At 40.1% G+C, this 20,913-nt stretch overlaps 1 protein-coding gene across 2 annotated transcripts in view; it reads right to left on the minus strand.

Annotated features, from left to right (window-relative positions):
* Nucleotides 1–20,913, minus strand: part of plxna1a (plexin A1a) — a 181,745-nt gene that overhangs the window by 133,862 nt on the left and 26,970 nt on the right. For both annotated transcript variants that reach the window (XM_057363321.1, XM_057363320.1), the window contains exon 3: nucleotides 7,635–7,817. In XM_057363321.1, the coding sequence (XP_057219304.1) occupies nucleotides 7,635–7,817 (183 nt within the window). The remainder of the gene's footprint in view (nucleotides 1–7,634; nucleotides 7,818–20,913) is intronic.

Here is a 20,913-nt window from a genome sequence, read left to right on the forward strand (position 1 = left end):
AAAAAGATGTGGCCTCAATCTCCCCAGGCTTCCTTTTATGACCGACTTACAATTCAGTTGAATCTAAATGCGTGAAATGTGTGTGTGTCCACTGCCTCTTCACCCCACTGACTTTGAAACTCAAATGGAAAGGCTCGCTCTTACACGCCAAGAGCCGCTAATTCAAGATTGTGAGTGGGTATTCAGCATGCATGTCGGTCTGGGCTGCAGGTGTGTAAGCGGGCGGGCGAGCGTGTGTGGGTTTGTGTCAGAGGTTCTCTCCGTCCTGATTGCAGGGGCCTCTCGAGAGACTCGATGCCTACTTGATAATCACTATGTCCGGGAGTGCTGAGGCCCCCAATAGCCCGTCGCAGACCGGATTGGCCCGCTCTTCCTTTACAGCGCAGTGATTTCCATCTCAAGGGCTTCGAGAGAAACCAAGCCAGGGTGGTCACAAGAGAGCGAGATCTTTGATATGATAAAACTCAACTCGATGCGTAATTCAAGACAGTCAGACGAGAAGCTCTTAAAATCTGGGGGGAAATTCCTGACCTTGCTGGTTTTGTTTAGAATGTGGAATATTTTGTATACAGGTGTTGGGAAGACTATTAACTAGCCAAATGTGGATTTGTGGATAGTTTCGCAAAAATGCAAACTATTTACACGCCATCATGTTGCTCCAATCCGATGTTTTTTGCATCTGTGAAACACAAAAGATGTATAAAAGAAAAGAAAATTTTCTAAAATGTACTAAAATAAAAGAAAATATTTTTACATTTTAAATAAAAGTAATGTAATAAAAAATAATTAAAAAATTGTTGTGGAATCCAAAATATCTTTTGAGAAATGTCTCAGTGGTTTTGTCCATACAATGTGAGTAAATGAGGTTCCAATACTGTTTTTATACTTCAGTGAAACACAAAAGATGATGTTTACAGGTTGTTTTAAAAAGACCAGCCTTGGAATTTATCAGACTTTGTGTTCCACAAAAGAAACATTAAACTACATTAAATGTTCTGAGGGTGAGTAAATTTCACTTTTGGGTGAACTATACCTTTAAGAAGAGACTACTGGCCACTACACGTTGACTAGCTAACCCACTTGTGATCCCTGTAACTACATTCCCAAAAGCACCTGGAGCAGGTCTGTGGAGAAAATAAAGGTCTGTCAGCATTCATAAGTCATTATCTTTAAAGTTGCACGGAAGAACTTTCCTACCGAGTCTCATCACCGAGACAGCACTTGAAAGGAGGTCCCGAAGGGGCCAAACGTATCGCTTCTGATCATGAAACGTAACAAACAGCGGAGCGCATTAGAATTCTGGAGGGCTGGAAGGACCCTTGCGTGAGGTGCGTTCATAAACACTGAGAGAGCGAAAGAAACCATGGCAGACACACCACATATGCAGATTAGATGCATGACACACTCAGTTTCCACAACAACGGAGCCCAAGGGAGAGCCGCCCCGGTGACAAAGGCTTTGGCAGCCTGAACACCAAGACCTGCTCGCAGACAGAGCTTTAGCTGGTCACTCAATGATATAAGGTGAAGGAACTTTCCAGACTTGATGTTGATTTAAAAAGAGCAAATGTGATTTTTTTATTCACTTCCTGGTAACACTTTACTTGAAACTTGAACAACACCTACTGTAAATAATGCATAGTACATCTTTAAATCGTTGTATGTTGTCATAAATAGTTGTATCAGCAGTTACAAAACATTTTTTTTCATATTATAAAACGATACATACAGTTTATATAAATATATATAAAGTATATATGTGTATGTATATATGTACTGTATACAGTACAGTATATGTATGTCTGTATATATATATATATATATATATATATATATATACACACACACATACATATATATACATTTATATAATACACACAATTAAATAATAAATAACAATTAGTACTTCATTTTATCATGTCAATATATATATAATACATTTACAATATTTATATTTGTAATAATTATAAAATATCATATATAATTCATAATATGTATTTATGTATAATACTTTTAAAATATTATATATAATTCATAATATGTATTTATATGTATAATAATAATATATATTTGATATATTGTATATTACATTTTAACAAATACATTTATAGTGAAATTATATTATATACTATATGCTATACTTTACAAACCTTTAAGAAAACATTGCTTATGCAAAAGTTTAATAACTTTATTTGATAAATACAGTATCACTATTTGCTGAGAAAAGTCCTTAAATTACGTAAATCTAAAAAATTATCTGGCAAATAAACCAGTATAATTTTAGAGTTAAAGTTTAGACTTTTTTCTCAAATTAAAGAGTAAAAGTTTCTGTTAATAGACAAATAGTGAATTTAGAAAACAACATACTGTGTGCACACAGTATATCGCTGCTGTCCTTCTGAAACCTCGTAGCTCCATATTTCTTGATTTGTATTATTTGTTAGATGCCTAAACTCTGCTCATCTTCTCATCCATCACCTGTCCAGTGCAAAGTGTCCTGGACTCACAGTGTGATTGAAGGACGCCCAGCACATGTCCTGGCATGAAGTTAGTCCACGGGTACGCTGAGTGTACCGAGCCGGTCTGCTGCACTGCTACACGGCCCCAACAAGCGTGGCAAGTGGACGGGGCCACACTCCAGGGATCAAGGGTTCGATGGTAACGTGTGTGACTGACCGCAGTCAGAGAGCGGCGCTTCTGTCGTGACGAATTGACAGATGGCACCAATGAGGGGAAAGAAAGCGGGCAGCTGCTTCGGCCCTTCGCAGCGGGTGGAGTTATGGGGTCTGCAGTTGTCAGACAGCGTCAGGGCCGACTGGGATGACGTCAGGGCCGGCCGCAGATGCTGTGTGTTAGCTGTTGGGCGGGCAGCTGTCCGTCCCTGGCATCAGGTGATGTTGCGCACAGTTGCCCTTACGCAGCTGTGGCGAAAGCTGGCAAGCAGCATCGCAGGAATGTAGCCGGTCACATCCTCCGTTGGCATCTGGTAACTATCGGACACACACACGCGGAGAGAACACAATCGGACTGCACACATCAGTGACCCCCTGTTCCATATGACAGTGTCCATTGCTGCCGGATGGAGTCACGTCTGCTCGATGCACAGCTGTCAAAAGAACACAAGCCACCTAGTCGCAACATTAAACAAATGAGGCAGAAAATGTGTGAAAACCGAGCATTGCCATCCTCCGCTTTGCAAAGACACATAAACGCAAGCCGTAAACTTCTATCGAAAATTGTAAATGCAAGCGCAGCTTATTTATTAGTCCTCCGTGTGTGCCACAGCTTATCGGCATTTGTTTTTCTTCGCAGTTTGCGATATCATAAGCGGGTCTGTGTACAACCGGCATCCATTTCGGGCTAATTTTAGCCCCATCCATGGGTACGGATTTTTCCCCCTGGACTCCCCAGGTTAAGTGCTTCTCAAGGGCACTTCTGAGCAAAGTCAGGACTTTGAAAAAACCTGCAAGCACCTGGTTTTTAAAGTGTGCTTTTCTCACACAGATGTCCAATGAGCTTCATAGCCAGGGGCTCTTTCAATCAGACCCATCTGCCAGCGCCAAAAATGGCCATGTAGAGCTGGGGGAAGCTCTGTGAACCTCAAACCCTACATAGGCAGCTTCCTTCGAAGGCAACATTGTTACTGATTTAAAACACTCAGCATAGGCTTTCACATCAATAGAAGGGTTTCAATGGTGTTATAATGGCTTGCTAGGTAAACAATACTTTAATGAGCGTATCAAAAGTATACACAAAAGTAGAGGTTGAAAAAAGTCTATTTAAATGAAATTTTCCATCATATATTAATCTTTGCAAATGTTAGTTAATACCATTTCATGAAAAATAGTGAATTTGGACACCAAGGTTTTGGAAGGACAACAACGATATACATTTGATTTTAATAATGTATTAGTAAATGCTGAAATTAGCATGAACTGAGATTGATAAATGCTGTAGAAGCAGTGTTCATTGTTAGTTGATGTTAGCTAATGCATTTAATACTGTTAACAAATACAACCTTACTGTAAAGTTATATAAAATAATACTTTAAGGGATAGTTCACCCAAAAATGAAATTCTGTCAGCATTTACTCACTCTTAGGTTGTTCCAAACCTGTATAAATGTCTTTTTTTCCCCGCTAAACACAAAGGAAGATATTTGGAAGAATGTCAGTAACCAAACAGATCTGATCCCCCTTTACTGCCATCGTAGGGAAAATAAATACTATGGATCTGTTTGGATATTGACATTCTTCCATATATCTTCCTTTGTTTTTAGCGGAACAAAGAAATGTATATAGGTTTGTAACAATCTGTGGGTGAGTAAATTATGACAGAATTTTCCTTTTTGGGTGAACTGTCCCTTTAAGGAGCGGTTTCATAGACAAAGTTTAAGGCTAGTCCCAGATTAGAATGAGTGTTTGAGCTGTCTTAACTAAAAATGACTTGCCCTGACATATCTTAGAATCTGTCAGTGCCATTGTTTTGTCTCAAGATTCACACTAATGTTTCTAAAATTAATCTAAGACCTAGTCCTTGTTTAAAATAAGCCCTGTCTGTGAAACCGGGCCTAAAACAGTTTATAATTTTTATTAATTATATTTTCAGATATATTTCATTATTAAATATACATTTTTAAGTAGTACATTTGTAAATGACATTACCTCAACTTGCCCATGATACCCATCTTTTGGAACAGCCTTCCTGTCCAAACCGCATCTATTATTAAACAGATGTAGTCTACAGGTAGGCAGCTCACCAGGTTTTGGAACAGAGCTAGAGAATTCAGATAAGGGCAAACATTGAAGTTCTAATTGCATTTGGAGCGGTTTTGGATCTTAGTCAGAGCACAACAAAGGGTAAGATCCAGAATGCACACACCGATATGCCTTTCGATCATGCAACAAACTAAAGATCTGCTCTATTCGTCGCCGTACGCTCCCTAATCACCTCCACCAATCACGGCTTCCGTTGCTCCTGGAGAGGATTACAAGATGTTGTCAATCATTAATCGTTCTCAATCAGGCGAGATTTCCACAAGGAGAAATCACTTCCTGTCGCACATCACCCCCCACACACACTGCCGCCACCACCAGCAGTCTTTCCTCTTGCTCATTGCTTCCAAATGTTATATGTAATTACCATTCGCTCGGCAAATTACCTCAAATCAGATCATGCTTCTTAATTAAAGTGACATTTCAGAGATGGAGGGTACATGTGTGGCTGAGCTAACATGCTAATTAACCACGCTAACGTGCTAAATGATAAGTGACCTGCAACCCTCAGTCTCCAAAGGAGATTTTCGCTCGGCCCTGCACGCCACATCGGAGCAGATTTGACCCGAAGAGGCGGAAAATTGGACGTAAAAGAAATGTGATGGGTTGGATATTCACAAGCACCGTAATTGGAAGTCGACGCATCGGCCGAAGCCTCGGGGTTGCCACGCACCAAAGTCATAAAGCATAAAACAATTAAGATGTACGCAAGACAAAAACTCTCAGCTACATTCTGCACATATGCTTTTTAAAATATAAAACTGATTAAAAAATTATGTTAATACTGAAAACGGTTGGTGAAATACTGTATAATTTCATCGGCTTTCTAAACCCTACAAAGTTAAACTATTTATATGAAATGCTTCATAAAACTAGATAATAAATAACAAGCAAGACAACACTTTAGTTAACATGGAAAACGTTCTATCGAACTTCTGATTCAAAACTGCAGAACGCATCACGCAGCTTTGATTCAGATGTAAAGACGTAGCAGAGGACAGCTTGCGAGCATATGGTCTCATCTGACGCACATTTGTATCTTTCTTAGCTGTTAACTTCAATTTAGAGTCGGTCATGTTGATGCGTATGAATGGAGAGTTCAGGTGATGTCAAGGAGGCCTGCATATTTATGCCCACAACACGAAAAGCTTTTCATGGAGATTTTCACTCCCTTCAACCCCAAAAGTGGATTCTGTAAAACCACTGGCATTGACCTCCGGTGAACTGAGCCCTCAGGGGCCGTGTGCTTTAGCAGGGACACTCGATAAATCCCATAAACACATACATACATTTCTAAATCTCACAGCCTTCAGAAACTCGCTCTACATAATCCACCTGAATAATAAATGAAGTACCCACAATGCACTTCTCTTACACATACACGTTGGAATGTTCATTTTATAAATCAGCCAATCAGACCCTGAGTTCCAAAATGCCACTGTACCCAATCACAAAAATTAAATATAAATATAAAACATCTTCAGAATTGTCCAGCACACTTAAATTAAATAACTAATGCATCACAAAATGATTGAATGAGAAAAAACATAGATCAAAAATTGAGGCAGACAAACGCTACTTGAAAACATCATTACAACTCATAGAAAACAATCTGGCACATTGCTGCCTAACAGCCAGCCGTGGGTCTCCGCTTCACAAACTGCATTAAAACCCACACCTACTCGTCCAGCTGTCTGCAGCCACTAAGATTTAGGCCCTGATTATATATTCATACAGATGAATCAATAAGACCTCACAGCGCAACTGGAAGACTTGGGGAATTACAATGAGCCCACGTCAATAGACTACAGCTTTACATTTCATTAGGGCCAGACCCACACTTTAGCACTAAATGAATTGCAATAAAACAGCGCTGTCGGCAGACTCGGCACCGATCCGCACACGAGCACCAGAGCTGGCCTGGCTTGCCCGGTTCACCTCATGAGGGCGCGGACACAGCTTACCTAACAGACCAGGTTCAATCACAAATTTAATTAAAATTCTTAATCTTGAAGTGCAAATGCATAAAAGCAAATGTACAGTAGCACTATATAGTAGTGAAGTATGCATGATCAGACCCTAAGATAATTAACCTGCCATCACCTGCGTGTCTAACTATGCCATCGACAAATGTACATACACCTTTTAGGTTTCACATTATTAGGAGCTCAGACACACATACTCCATTTCCATACGGGCCATTGATTTCTGTCTAATGACACAGGCTGTCCGGATCAGGGCCACTACAGGAAGAGAAAGGCGGAGGAGAAATGTGATTCCGATCATGAGATAGCGCTCGACATCCGCTCACCTCCCTTCGCCACCCCCACCCAACCGTCCCGTATACAACCTATGTGGTTTAGACGTAAGGCAGGGGTCATATACAAGGACTGAGACAGGGTTACTGCATACTTCAGCACTAACGCGGGTATGAATGGGTCTAGATCGTGTCAAATTCTTGTGAACAAAGTGTCTCTAAGACACTTTCTACAAAAATACTAAAATTGCTAGCCATTTCAACTTTAACATATACCATGGTAATGAATATTTGCTACGTTTGGAACAATGACTCTAAACCACGATACTGCATACTGTATATAAAAGTAACAGTGTATTTTAGTAACAAGTATTTCATATTATGTAAACCAATTATTTTTCCACAAGAAAATAAACTATGAGTGGTAACGTTGTAATTGAGCAATTCAAAAACAGCATCCAATTTTCTCCCTTTTAATTCCACTACCCAACAAAAGCATCACTAGCACCCCGAAACGTTCCCGAACACCCACATTTCACCGCAAAAAAACTTGTGCAATTACATAACTCAATCGAACGCCAAGCTTGAGAACCGTACAACTCACCTTTTTCATCCTGCTGCCCCGGGTGCCCGTGAAGACCACAGTGTGCCCGCGATAGTCATAAGCCGTGACGGATGTCATTCCGTCATCTTTATCCAAAAACAAAGGAATCCCCTCAATAGTGGTGGTGCCCCCTAGAGGCTGGTTGAAGTCCTGGCCGCAGAAGTTGTCGTCAATCTGCAGCGGCTGCGGAGACAAAAAGGAGACAGTAGTTAGTGAGTGGGAGAGTTTCACCGATGCAGTGTGGCATTTTCACTCGTCCTAATCTTCTGCAATACCAGTCCATTCCTCAATATTCCTCTGGGTCATTAGAAGCCGTATTCTGTCTTTTCAGTGCTAATGAATCAGCCTGAGGTCCACTCGTATGGATATATGGCAGGGGAAGTCCCTGAGCTTGTGCTTCTAAGGGAACGCTCTGAAATATAGAGGACCTAAGGGGAAATCCTTCTCAGCTCTTTTCTCCTCTGTACGAAAACACTGTGGCCAACACCAAATGCCGCATGAGCATACACACAAAGCCTTACACATGCAATCTCTGTTCGACCGACACAAAGAACACCGTACAATGCACCAAGAGTCCCGGGAGATGTCCTCCCTGCTCTGGCCAACAGACTGGACTCATTAGCGGAGACAAAAGTGGCCATGACCCCCAACTGCCCCACATTGCTGTCCTATGGTGCCCCTCATCCTTCACCCAGCAAGGGGCACCGATGCTGCCAAGGATGACCCGTTCCAGGCAGCGGGAAGGATATTCAGCATTGCTAACACTGTATGCCGTGTCCTACAACACAAGTGAGTGTGTCCTTTCCAGCACCCGGGGGGACGGCAGGATTTGCGTCTGGAAATAGAACAAGCAGAAGGGGATTGGATAAACGAAGGGGGACACAAAGGGGGCAATAGCATCCCGAAGGTTACAGACCGTCTGGGTTACCCGGACGACCATGCAGCAGTACTGCGGTACTGTAATTACAGTAGGCCTCAAGTACAGGTTTTGCTTAGGGTGCAGCGATCTTCGGGGAGCGAATGTTGGTTGCTCACCAATTTCAGTAATTGTCACTAGGTGTTATTTTCAGTTGGATGAGGTAACATTATCTGTGTTGGCAGAGTTAATGACGCTGGTAATGGCAGTTAATGCAAGCCAACCAATGATGCTGGAAATACCACTTACGCTAGCAAAGCTTGAAAAGCGCTGGCAAAGACAAGGTCGCAGGGACAAACTACTGCTAATGGTGTGCACTGAATGAATGAATCCAACCTGGGTACAGTCATTTATACAGCATGGAAAAAGTTACATATACTGTATGTGCAGGTAACAATAAACAATAACACAAACAAATAAAACTGGATGACAAACACTGTTGGAGTGTTGTCCTCCAACCTCCTACTCTACATCTGGTTGCAGATCTACAGAAATAACAGTGAAGCCACCCGAGGCCATTGACCGCAATCGCCAACAATGCTTATCTATCAAAGGTTCAACCGCTCTCTCCCTTTTTTGTTTTGTCCATTTTAACTCAAATTACAGACGAAAGATGCAATTGAGACTCAACGATGCCGTAAGGTTGTTTGGCTACGCAAGGGAGGAATTTATCTGAATGTTTTAAGTGGGAGGTGAAGGGAGGATACTCCAACAAGGGTATCCTGACCCGAGAAGGAATCTCATCTCTTCCTCCCACGAGCCTCTAGATTTGGAGCAGGGCGTTGAGTGACATGGACATGTTAACAAGTTTTTAAGACAGGCACCGTGCGACCGCAGCTTCTCGGGCCGGGCCGTGACTGTCATCTTCAATATCCACGGAATGTAAGGGGGAAGACAGCTGAGATGGAAGGGGTTGAAAACGCCTCTGACAGGCCGGACAAGGAGGAGATGCCTCCGAATCCAGCTCTGCCAGACAGAATGAACTTCAAACTAAGATTAAAACAAGGAGGCTCTTGTAGAACTACATCAGCTGATAAAAATGAGCCTCTTATGTGGTGCTAAACTATTACCCATAATTCCGTGCAGTGCATGTGGCAAGCACACACCTCAACGTGGCCTAATTTTACGTGACCCCCTATGGATCAGTGGGGAAAACGGAATGCGTCCAACGCTAGCTCACCTCTGCTTGCCCACATGCACACCTTCGAGAGCAGCTGTAATCCTCATGTCTTACACCATCTGATCGATATCACAGCGGACACGATCCTCCTGTCTCTATCGCTCCATCTTTCAGCTTTTTCCTGCCTCTCTCTTCATCCGCCCAATGATAGCCTTGGGAATCGATAAGGGAGGCAGGGTTGACAGAGCGGGATGTGATAGACACAGGCACGTCTCAAAGGGTTAATTTGCTAGCGAGTTTCAGAGACGCAACAGGGGTAATCCGCAGAGACAGAGACCTGATAGATGAGGCATTATTGGGAGAACATAAACAGGAGAATAGCCAAAAATAAAAATTAGCCTTATGAAATGGATAGATCTTATACTGGATGCTGATAGCTCAGTTTAGCACGTCAGTCATGGTTCAGTCATACAATAAAAGCTATGAAACATCTTGCCACCAAGCTGCTCTATATAATCACAATACATAGTCTATAGATGTTTGTGAAGTTCAAGGATGTGATCAAGGATAGTTCTCCCAAAAAGTAAAACTCTTTCGATATTTACTCACCCTCATGTCATCCCAAACCTGATTTTCTTTCCTCTGCATAACACAAAACAAGATATTTTGAAGAACGTTGGTAACCAAACAACACTTGCCCCCATTGACTTCCATTGTATGAACAAAACCACTGAGACATTTCTCAAAATATCTTCTTTTGTGTTCCACAGATGAAAGTCATATACTGCGATTGGTGGCCAATCGCAAATGTTCACGCGAACAATGTAACTGTATCCGAACTGGTATTTAACATTTGTCCAAATATTACTGGAATTGGTATCAACTACTAAAACTTGATATCATCACAACTCCCCTTTACAATATCAATTTCCACCCCAGTGCATATTTGTCCTCAATGTGTTTGTGTATATATGTGCTCGCCCTCAAACGTGTTTGTAGATTGTGGAGCCCATAAATGAAGATAAAGAGCGGCTGCCAAAATCTTTGGATGCAGAGAGAAACCGAGAGAGTGAGGAGATGAGTGGAGCGTTGGCAGGCTGCCAGCCTCCTGTTTTGATTGGTGACGGTAGAAATGCAGCGGCTCTACCGCTTGGCCTTTGTTTCCTCCAAACAGCCAATGGAAGCTCCCTAATTGGGTCTTAATGGTACAAGCACTAAAGTGAGCCAGGATTTGGGCGCTCCATGCCTCTCGCGTGCTCTCTCCGGAACTAACAGCATTAGACAGGAGAACATCACGGATTCCCAAAGCATCCGAGGCTTATCTAAAAATGCACGTCATATTAGCGTGGTCATCATGATTCATCATTTGGCTTTATATAATGGTGTTATTTATAAAGCCGGGTCCTCGGAGCCATCCTATTGACCGACCCTCATTCAAAGTCCTTTGGCAGGGGTTTGCGTGGGTTTACAAACCTGTCATTTTACTGAGGAATAAAAATAAATAAATCATCATCACAAAAACGTCTCATACGTTCACCTGCAACGTCTCACATGAGTGGTGCATTAAAAAGGGTCCTGTTATTCAGGTCTTGTACCCTGCGGCGTGGCTGTAACTCAGAGGCGATATATCAGTCCACACGTTCACCTTTTAGTACCTGGACTCTCTCGCCCGGTCTCAGTTCCTCTCCGTCTTTCACTCCATCCTCTCCTTTGGCACTGAAACGCCACTCGTGCACTTCATTGTTTGGCTTTATAACATCGTGCATGAGACTCTGTCGTGGAGAGAGCGCAGGTGTTCACCGCATGGAGGCGATGGGAAATATCAGTGGAAATCATAGCAGAAATGTGCACCGCTGATCTGAGCCCATTTTAAATGTTGGGCTATTAAAGGTGTAGACTGAAACAGCACTCGCAGTGCTGATCTCAAACGGTAATTTACGGGAAAGGTTACACGATGAGTTGAAAGAGAAAGCGAATGCACAAGGGTTATTGAATGGAAGAGAAAATGAGACGCTATGCCCCGTGAAGTCTCGCACAGAAACACTGCAACTTACTCTAGCCAAAAGCCACCAAAGTAAACAGGAAAACATACGGAAATCATGCTCTTCAGTGCAAATTAAACCTTATAAATAACTAAGTGACAAGGTCTTGTATGGAAGTATACAGTAAACAAAGCGATAACTGAAAAACGACGCGAGTGCAAGAATTCTAGCGCGGCACATGAAAATGTGTTATGTGCGCTTGTGTCATTTAACAAGCAGCAGTCTAAAGCTGTGGGACAGATGTTTATATCCCCTCTCTGCTGACCTGACATTGCACACGCACGCTCCACACAGCCTGTTCGCGCACACACACACAAATTCCTCAGACCAGCGTCACATGACGCAATAACATTTCCAAGCAGCGCATACAAGCTTGATTATGTGACGGCCCGTGAACTGTTCTCAGCCCCGTGACATCTGGCAGAGAATACACACACAACTCTTCTTTCTTCTCTCTCTCACACACACACCCCCTTTTCGTCTATCTTCCCCTCTCCTACACGCCTCTAAACTGACATGATGTAATGGATGGATTTCAACTGATATAAATCAGACATGAACTTCTAAAAGATCAGCAAAAAGAGTCTTCCATATGTAAGTAGAATGAATTTTTATTTATGTATTGTTAATTATTTTAAGAGTTAGTTGTCTTTTTTCTCTCAAAAGATGTTTAACAAGATATGAACAAGCGTATTGTACATTACGTTTTTGTAGCTCAAATCATGCCAAAAGGTTCCACAGTACACAAAGAGACGGAGGCCTCGTTCTTGTGACTTTCTTTTTTTTCTGTGGAACAGAAAATGAAAAATTCTGGAAACCGTGCTGCTCACGCAGTCCAACGAACACAATTACACAATAATGAGACTGAAGCTTTCAGGCTTGAAAAAGGCAAAAGAACCATTAAAGTACTAAAAGCTACTAAAAGGCTTCATTTTCGAACCCAAAACAATTTCATTATTTCCTCATTTTTTCTCTTGATTAAGTCATGAAATGTGCCTTGAGCATGTTTCTCAGTATTGTCTTTACCCGTACATACAGTATTAGGCAACGGTTTCTATCTGAAAACAGTGCTCATATGGTTTACATTAGGATAACGGAACAAAGAGTTTGGCACCGCATCCCAAACTCTGCACCGCATCTCATGAGAAGCAACCTGTAGAGGCTGAATGATTTGCGACCTTGTGCCACAGATCACACGTATGTTTGGCACGCTGACATGTCATTGCTTTCAAAAAAGCTTCCATTAAAAGCAGCTGTTCCTTTTACTAATGTGCTGGGTAGGAAATGCAATTTAGGCCAATTTCTCAACCTTACTGCCCCACTTCCTGCCTGATCGCTTCCCCTTAAGATTCCAGTGAACCTGAACCTGGCCTGAAAAACACATGGGTTTGCAAACACAGATCAACAAACAACAAACAACGTCTGTCTATGTTTGAAGGCAAGATTATGTCACAATCTGTGTAAAAGGAAATTAAAATGTAATACAGATTATAAAACATTATTGCATGGATGCAAAATAATTAGCCTTATACTTCTAAATATCACAATAAAAACTAGGGCTGTCAAACAATTAATTGTGACTCACACCCAGAATAAAAGTTTGTGTTCACATAATACATGTCTGTGTACTGTGCATACATGTGTATATGTTTAGAAAATATTTATATTGACAATTATATTGACCAATAATTGAATTTACATTATATACACGTTTATAAATTGTATTTATTTTTTAAATACTGTATATGCATGTATGTGTATGTGTTTATAATACCAAATTAATATGCACAGCAGACAGGACATTTATTATGTAAACACTGGATGCGATTAATCGTGATAAATCGTTTGAGAGCGCTGATAAAAAGACTTATTATAAAAGTAAAGTTCAAAGCAAAATAAGCATCCGTGATGTAATGTCCCTACTAATATGACCTAATGCATCATATCAATTTTTCTAATCTACACCCCTCTCAACCCTATTAAAATCCTGATTATTCTGGTTAAAAAGGCACACACGACAAATAATTTAACCCTCAGTGTAAAACAGTGTGAAAACATCACAAATTTCTCCCACAAAATGTATTCAACCACAAGCAAATTCCTTTCTATAAACCTCAAAAACTCAACACAAACTTCTGGAAACCCTGAAACACAAATTTTGTTACGCAGTAATTTGTTTATTTATCTAATGATGACATGCTCTCCATCAAGCACTGATTTACATGTGTGTGTGCGCTTGTGTGTCAGACGCATGCAGTCTGCACAGTAGTCTGATCTATAAGAACATGAATCCGATCTGAGCCTTTTAACGTTGTTGTCCCAGCAAAAGCATCAGATTATAATCTCCGTAATCTAAAATTAAGCATCCCATAAACACTAATCCAATTACAGCTCAGATGCAGCCTCTCTCCCCAGAGCAGCGCGCTTGCGAAACTGCATTTCTGGCTGAAAAATTGTGTGTGTTCAAGAGCTACGTTCTCATACGGCAACGAGTAATGAGATCCGTGATATAACCCTGTTGTATGTGTGTGTGCGCATGAGTGCGCGAGCAAGCAATGAGTGATTTCATTAGCTTCTATTCAACAGCTCTATGGTAGCCATTGGAGGTCCTGCTGAGTCCATTCTCAACTACCATAAGCTATAAACACAACATATCGCTGAGAGAATATGGGTCTGCCGTTTGACGTCCGCTCAACGACCGAGGCTGGAAAAGCTCCTCCAAGACTCAGTATGAGGCATCTACAAGCCTCCGAGTGACAAACTGCATAAGGGTTTTAAAAGGCCCTGGCTAAAGAACCAAGATCACATAATGTTCGGCCTGTTGTTAAATGACCTAATGCCAGTTAAATGTGCTGTATACCAGGGCTGGATGATATCAAATTTTGAATTCATAATTTTACTATATTTTTTTAAACTAGCTCGTAATTGGTCAATATTGGTGTTTAGCATTGTTTTTTGTTGTTGAGACGGTACACAATTATGGCAAAATATGTGGTATTTCTGATACCGTCCATCTCATTTTAGGTTTAAATTTGATGCACTGTATGTGTCATCACCTCAATTAGTATTACTAATGTACATCCCCATGAAAAATGTGTTACACAGACTTAGACTGTGAAAGTACTGACCATTTATTTAGATGCCACACTCTAAAAAAATGCAAGGTTATGTTCAACCTAGCATTGAGTCAAAATGAGACAAACCCAACTGTTGGGTTAAATTAAACTAGAAAATATTTATATTTGACCCAACAAACAAACAATAACCCAACGGTTTGGTTGGTCCATTTTTGACCCAATGCTGGGTTGAAAATAACCCCGCATTTTTTATTTTCTTCAAAACTACATCTTTCTATATGCATTTACAGTAAGGCTGCTTTGCGAAATATACAAAAATAATTAATAAAACAGAATTGAAAATGTAAGTATTTTATATTTGTTATTATAATAATTCAATTTATTTACACTCTAAAAAATGCTGGGTTATTTTCAACCCAGCGTTGGGTCAAAAAGAGACAAAGCCCACAGCTGTCTTAAATTAATACATAAAACACTTATATTTGACCCAAAAATGGCTTAAAACAACCCAACATAGGTTAATTTGCAACCCAGCGGGCTGGGTTCACCTCTTTTTGACCCAATGCTGGGTTGAAATTGGGTTGTATTTTTGATATATGGTTTGGAAAAATAGAAACAAAAATCAGCATGTACATAAAAAGATAAACTGTTTACATAGCAAATGACTGCATATTTAAATGTTTACCCAAATAAAGATAAGAACAAAGTACATTTTTATGTTTCAAACAGAGATTAGAGCAAAAGTTACGGATTGCAGCTTTCAGTAGTTTTATTGCAATTTAAAGGGATAGTTCACCCAAAAACGAAAATTCTGTCAGCATTTACTCACCTTCGAGTTGTTCGAAATGTGTATACATTTCTTTGCTCTGATAAACACAGAGAAAGATATTTGGAAGAATGCTTATAACCAAACAGATCTCAACACCCATTGACTCCCATAGTGGGAAAAAACAAAAGTGCCCCAGAACTGTCCTACATTCTTCAAAATGTCTTCTTTTGTGTTCAACAGAACAAAAAAATGATTAAGTCATTTTTCCTACTATGGGAGTCAATGGGTGTTGAGATCTGTTTGGTTATAAGCATTCTTCCAAATATCTTTCTCTGTGTTCATCAGAACAAAGAAATGTATACACATTTGGAACAACTCGAAGGTGATTAAATGATGACAGAATTTTCCTTTTTGGGTGAAGTATCACTGTAAAAAAAACATATATATATAATTTTTAGCCTACATAGCTCAGATCTACTGTACACCCAACACAGTTCCACATGAGGGTTGGCCTCCGGGGCGTTCTGGAGAAAGACGGTAATGATTATGCAGGCAGAGAATTGCCTAACAGCTATCAGTCCTTATGATGACTGCGGTTATGAGCCGGATCAAGCTGGTAAAGTGTCGTTTTCTTTGGTGTGAAACTACCAAATTGAAACAACAAGCAATGGGTTTGGTATGAGTCATGGAAAATATCAATGAAATCAAACAGCATCTACAGGCTCATTTGCTAAATGTACTGTATCATGGTTATCACCAAATATCTCCCCGGAGCAATACGAGCGCTTTAAACGAACAAAAAACACATGGAAGTTGCTATCTATTCAAACACACCATCATGAAAACCTTTAGTGCGCATAAACTCCACCATCATAAAGTAAACCGTCCTTCCCACTCACTTGAACAAAAAGCACAGTCATTTTGGCTCTGGAGCCGTAACTGTTGGTTTCCATTAGCGAACATTATTTCTCCGTTTTACTGCACTGGATCCACCCCCTAAAAATGCTGCAAGGTTGTGACAACAGCAAAAGGGACATCCAAGCCTCATTATGAATCCAAAACATTTTATGTTTTCCTGGAACCCCTGACCTCAGCGTCCAGTAATGCTCCATCATCTAATCCTACACCCTCTCGTTACAAATAGACTCCAGCCTGCTAGAAACATCTCTGACAACAGCAAGCTATGGGGAAAAAAGTTCTGAAAGCCAGCGTGACCTCTTCTGGGTGTTAGGATTCTCCCACTGGCTCTCCAGATTCGGCTGAGGTGCCAGGAATGAGAAATGGCTTTGTCCTTTCAAAAGTGCGGTTCACCGTGTTTCTTTCCAGGTCATGCTAGTTGTGCTCTGAAATTTGCTTTGGCCGGCCATAATTCATAATGATTTAGCAAGGGTTCATCTGTAGAAATAACATCATTATGCTTGAGCATTTCACATAACGAGAAGGTTTGTGGTTTAAAAAAAATAGTGACAGTGGTTTTGCCAAATATGATGTGTTCCTGAATCAACATCTTTTGTTGATTTGAGTTTTCCAGTTAAACAAACACAGTCCAAACCTCACAGGACCCAACCTCAAACCTTAACTGCTCAAAATCAAAGGGCAATTAATGTTCATAAACAATGTTATTGAAAATGTTGATTAAGTCCTAAACCCAGGCCTAATACTACCCCTCGCATCTAAAAATAAAAGAACAATTTCATTAACATACATTTCAATTCAAAGGTTTGGGGTCACTTACTCAAAAAAGTCCAGACCAAGATCATCTGCAGTGTAGTCACAGTTTGCCAATATTTTGCAGAAATGTTCTTTGCATTCTATCAACCAATTTCTTTTTAAATGAAGATTAAAAGATTAAAATTTACTATTATTATTATTATTATACTAATGTTTTATTATTTACTAATAAACATTTTGAAATTAATAAAACATTAACTAATACAAAACATAATAATAATAATAATTATTATTATTAATTTCAGAAAAATATTTGTATATTAGTAATGGCTTATAATATTTTTTTATTTCAAAATAATTATAAATAATATTTCAAGTCATTTCAAACATTTATGCAAATACACTTAAACCAAAAGATTTTTAAGATAAGAAACATTTCCCTTTTGAATGGTAGTGTACTTATTAAAATAATCTAAATAAATAACATTTATTTGCACAACATAAAACACCTTGTTATAAACACTGTACTGAAAGAAAATTAAAGAGTATTGTTCCTAACCCACTAGCAAGCAAAACAAAGACAACAGCGTCACAAAACACGTGATATTAATCCAGAAAAATGTTATTATCAAAATCACGGCAAATCCTGACCTCACAGACAAACTTTTTAACTAGCAAGACTTGCTGGATCATCCACGGCACTAACCAGTCTAAACCAGTATAAAAATGTATGCTGGTTTAACCAAAGTAATTTCAGCAGAGAAGTGATAACTGGATTTTCCCAGCCTATGTATGTATGTGTTGTTTTCAGGTCGATGTGGAATATGAATCAGTGTGATGTTGCCTGGATCCATCCCATTGCCCACCACCACAGGAAACAACAAATACAGCTGCACACGCAGTCTGGAAAACAGCGCCGCACACAAACACACGCTCTCAAACACACACCGCCAGCTTGATCGCAACCACCCACCATCCCACACATGCTCTCTACGCTGCTCCCACACAAACACGCATCAATAAATAATTACGCCAACAATTAGATGGGGAACACTCCAAGCCTGACCTGTGAAGAGATTTGCAACCTACACACCGAGCCTCCATCCAAATGCTGAGGGGGGGGGTCATTTTTCTTATAGCCCAGTTAACTGGCTGACTAATTGATTTAAAATTACCATCAGAGTGAATTCACACTGTTGTCTACACATTATTTGGCCTCTCTCAAGGCCTCGTTCGATTTGAAGGCCTTGTGTTAAAGGAACAGTTCACCCAAAAAATATTTAATTCTTATCATTTACTTACTGCTATGGTCTATCAAACAGAATGTCAAAACTGGTCCACACAATGAAAGTGAATGGTGACTAGAGCTGCAAGATTTGAATAATGATCTACATTTTGGTTCGATTCTTTAACAAGGCTTTAATATTCATCAGAAAATTGATTCATTCAAAAACTAGTCTTCTGATGCCATTATGGTGCTTTTTTCCTTTGCTGGAGCTTGAGAGCCCCTAGTCCCCATCCACTTTCATTGTATGGAAAAGACAGGGTCATTTTGATTTTGAGAAAACCATTTCTTTAAAAAAAAAAACACCCTTGTGTTATTTCAAACCTGTATGACTTTCTTCTGCAGAACACAAAATAAGATACAGAATTATATTAAATCTCTTTCATGTTGGTAACCAAACAACACTGGCCCCCTTGGACACAAAACCAGGGAGACATTTCTCAAAATATATTTTGTGTTCCACGAAACACGAGTCAAATAAATGACTGAATTTATATTTTTGGGTGAACTATCCCTTTAAGGCAAACATTTGCACCATAACAAGTGCTGCAAGTATGTTATCCACATGTTTGGACAGACCAGAGGTCTCCTATTCATTTTCCCTTTGTTTCATGGAAGAAAATCACTAGAGGGTTTCAGACGCAAAATACATAATACTATGGAAAAACGATTAGCCCACAGGATACCGAGGTGGATATCACATCATCTATACGATTTTTCGATATCCAGTCATCTCTGATCAATATTCTACAAGGAAGGAGGCACAGATGGGAAGCCATTAAAGTGTAATCCAGTACAATATCTTTACTCCTGTCCGTGAAGAGCTCCCACATGGACTTGTTCTTTCATATTCTTGAGCAGGTCCTCGGGGAATTAGATGAACTAAAGTGAATACTAACAGCAAGCAAATGATATTCAATGTCATGATTTAATCGCTAAGTCTTTCATCGGGGAAGTTTTCAATAGGAAGCGAGATTAAAAGACAAGATGGAAAATCTTTCAGCCATCAGTCTGAAGGAGAAGCGAATGCTGGAAGGAAAACTGTTAGCAATTAAAATCACCAGCCAAGTGATCAACTGAGATAAGTGATAAATGTAATTATGCAAAGGAGCGAAGGGTGAAGAGTCGGTCCTGGTGTATTTTTCGCTCATCAGTTAAACAAAATTTTGTCTCTGTGCCATACCGAAAATCAGCTCAAGTCCCAAAATGGAAAGCAGTCGTTCGGCAATAATGCAGTTAGCGACGTTTTCCTGAGAGAGCGACTCGCGCTGTGTTTTCAAGTATGGAAGTGACGAGAGCGCTTTGCTGCCGCCGTTTGTTGTTATTGTGTCGTGCTTTTTAATATCACCTGCGGACATACTGAAAGGCTCATTAGCAATGCTAATTAGTTTGTTTTGTTTTTGTCTTTTCTTTTTTTTTACGAGCACAATTCAGATCGTTGGAAACCAGCTTGCATCTGGCACTGAAGGTGACCTGGAACTTTTAAAAGTTCCTCTGCCGTTATGGCAGCCGTAAATTTTAGAAGAGCTTGGGATGAGTCTGGCACACCCGCCCGCCGCATGGAAATAGACAAAGAGGCGCCATCACGGACTACAATCTCTAGATCAATGCCAATATCTTCACATTGACATCTGAATAGGCCACTTTGGCAGCAAAGTAAATATTGGCCACGTAGACAATGTAGTTAAATAAAGATGATGCTGAGGGCTTAATCCTGTTGTACGCACGGAGTTTGATTATTTACTTAAAGGTGCAGGATCTGTTGACAGATATGCAATATAATATACATAACTATGTCTTCAGAGGTGTATAAAGATACATAATGAAGCGTTTTGTTTTTGTTTTCGTTTTGTAGAATGAGCTATTTCTGTCTACATATACGCCACTGGTCCCCTTACATGGAATTCACCATGTTGTTTCTACAGTAGCCCTAAATGGACAACCGAGCGTGTTTCGTATATGTTTTCTCCTTCGGCAAAGAAGCGAAAACGTGACAACGTCTTTGCCCGGTGAGAGCCGCCTAGTGCTTCCAAAGGGAGACAACCACAAATGAAATCACTTCTGGGAAAATTTGTATGAAATCGAATTAACATTAAATCCATATATACAGTACCGAAAATCACCTGAATGACAACCCGGTTGTTAATGTTAAAGCACTTTAAAATAGATACATGTCTCTATTCTGCAAGCAAATCACAGAGAAATGGTACGTGTCTTGACTCATTCACAAATTTTGACACAACCCTGACTCTCTCCGTCGTAGTAGGGGGGTAACCCATGCATTACATCGCACGCTGTTTAATAGCATCTGTTTAACATTCATTAACAAAACACATCTCACTACTTCTATTTTGGTCAAAGTAGCGAACACCAAACAGCATGAACCGTTAGCATTTGTC

The sequence above is a fragment of the Triplophysa rosa genome, linkage group LG21 (genome assembly GCF_024868665.1).
Source record: "Triplophysa rosa linkage group LG21, Trosa_1v2, whole genome shotgun sequence".
Lineage (NCBI taxonomy): Eukaryota > Metazoa > Chordata > Actinopteri > Cypriniformes > Nemacheilidae > Triplophysa > Triplophysa rosa.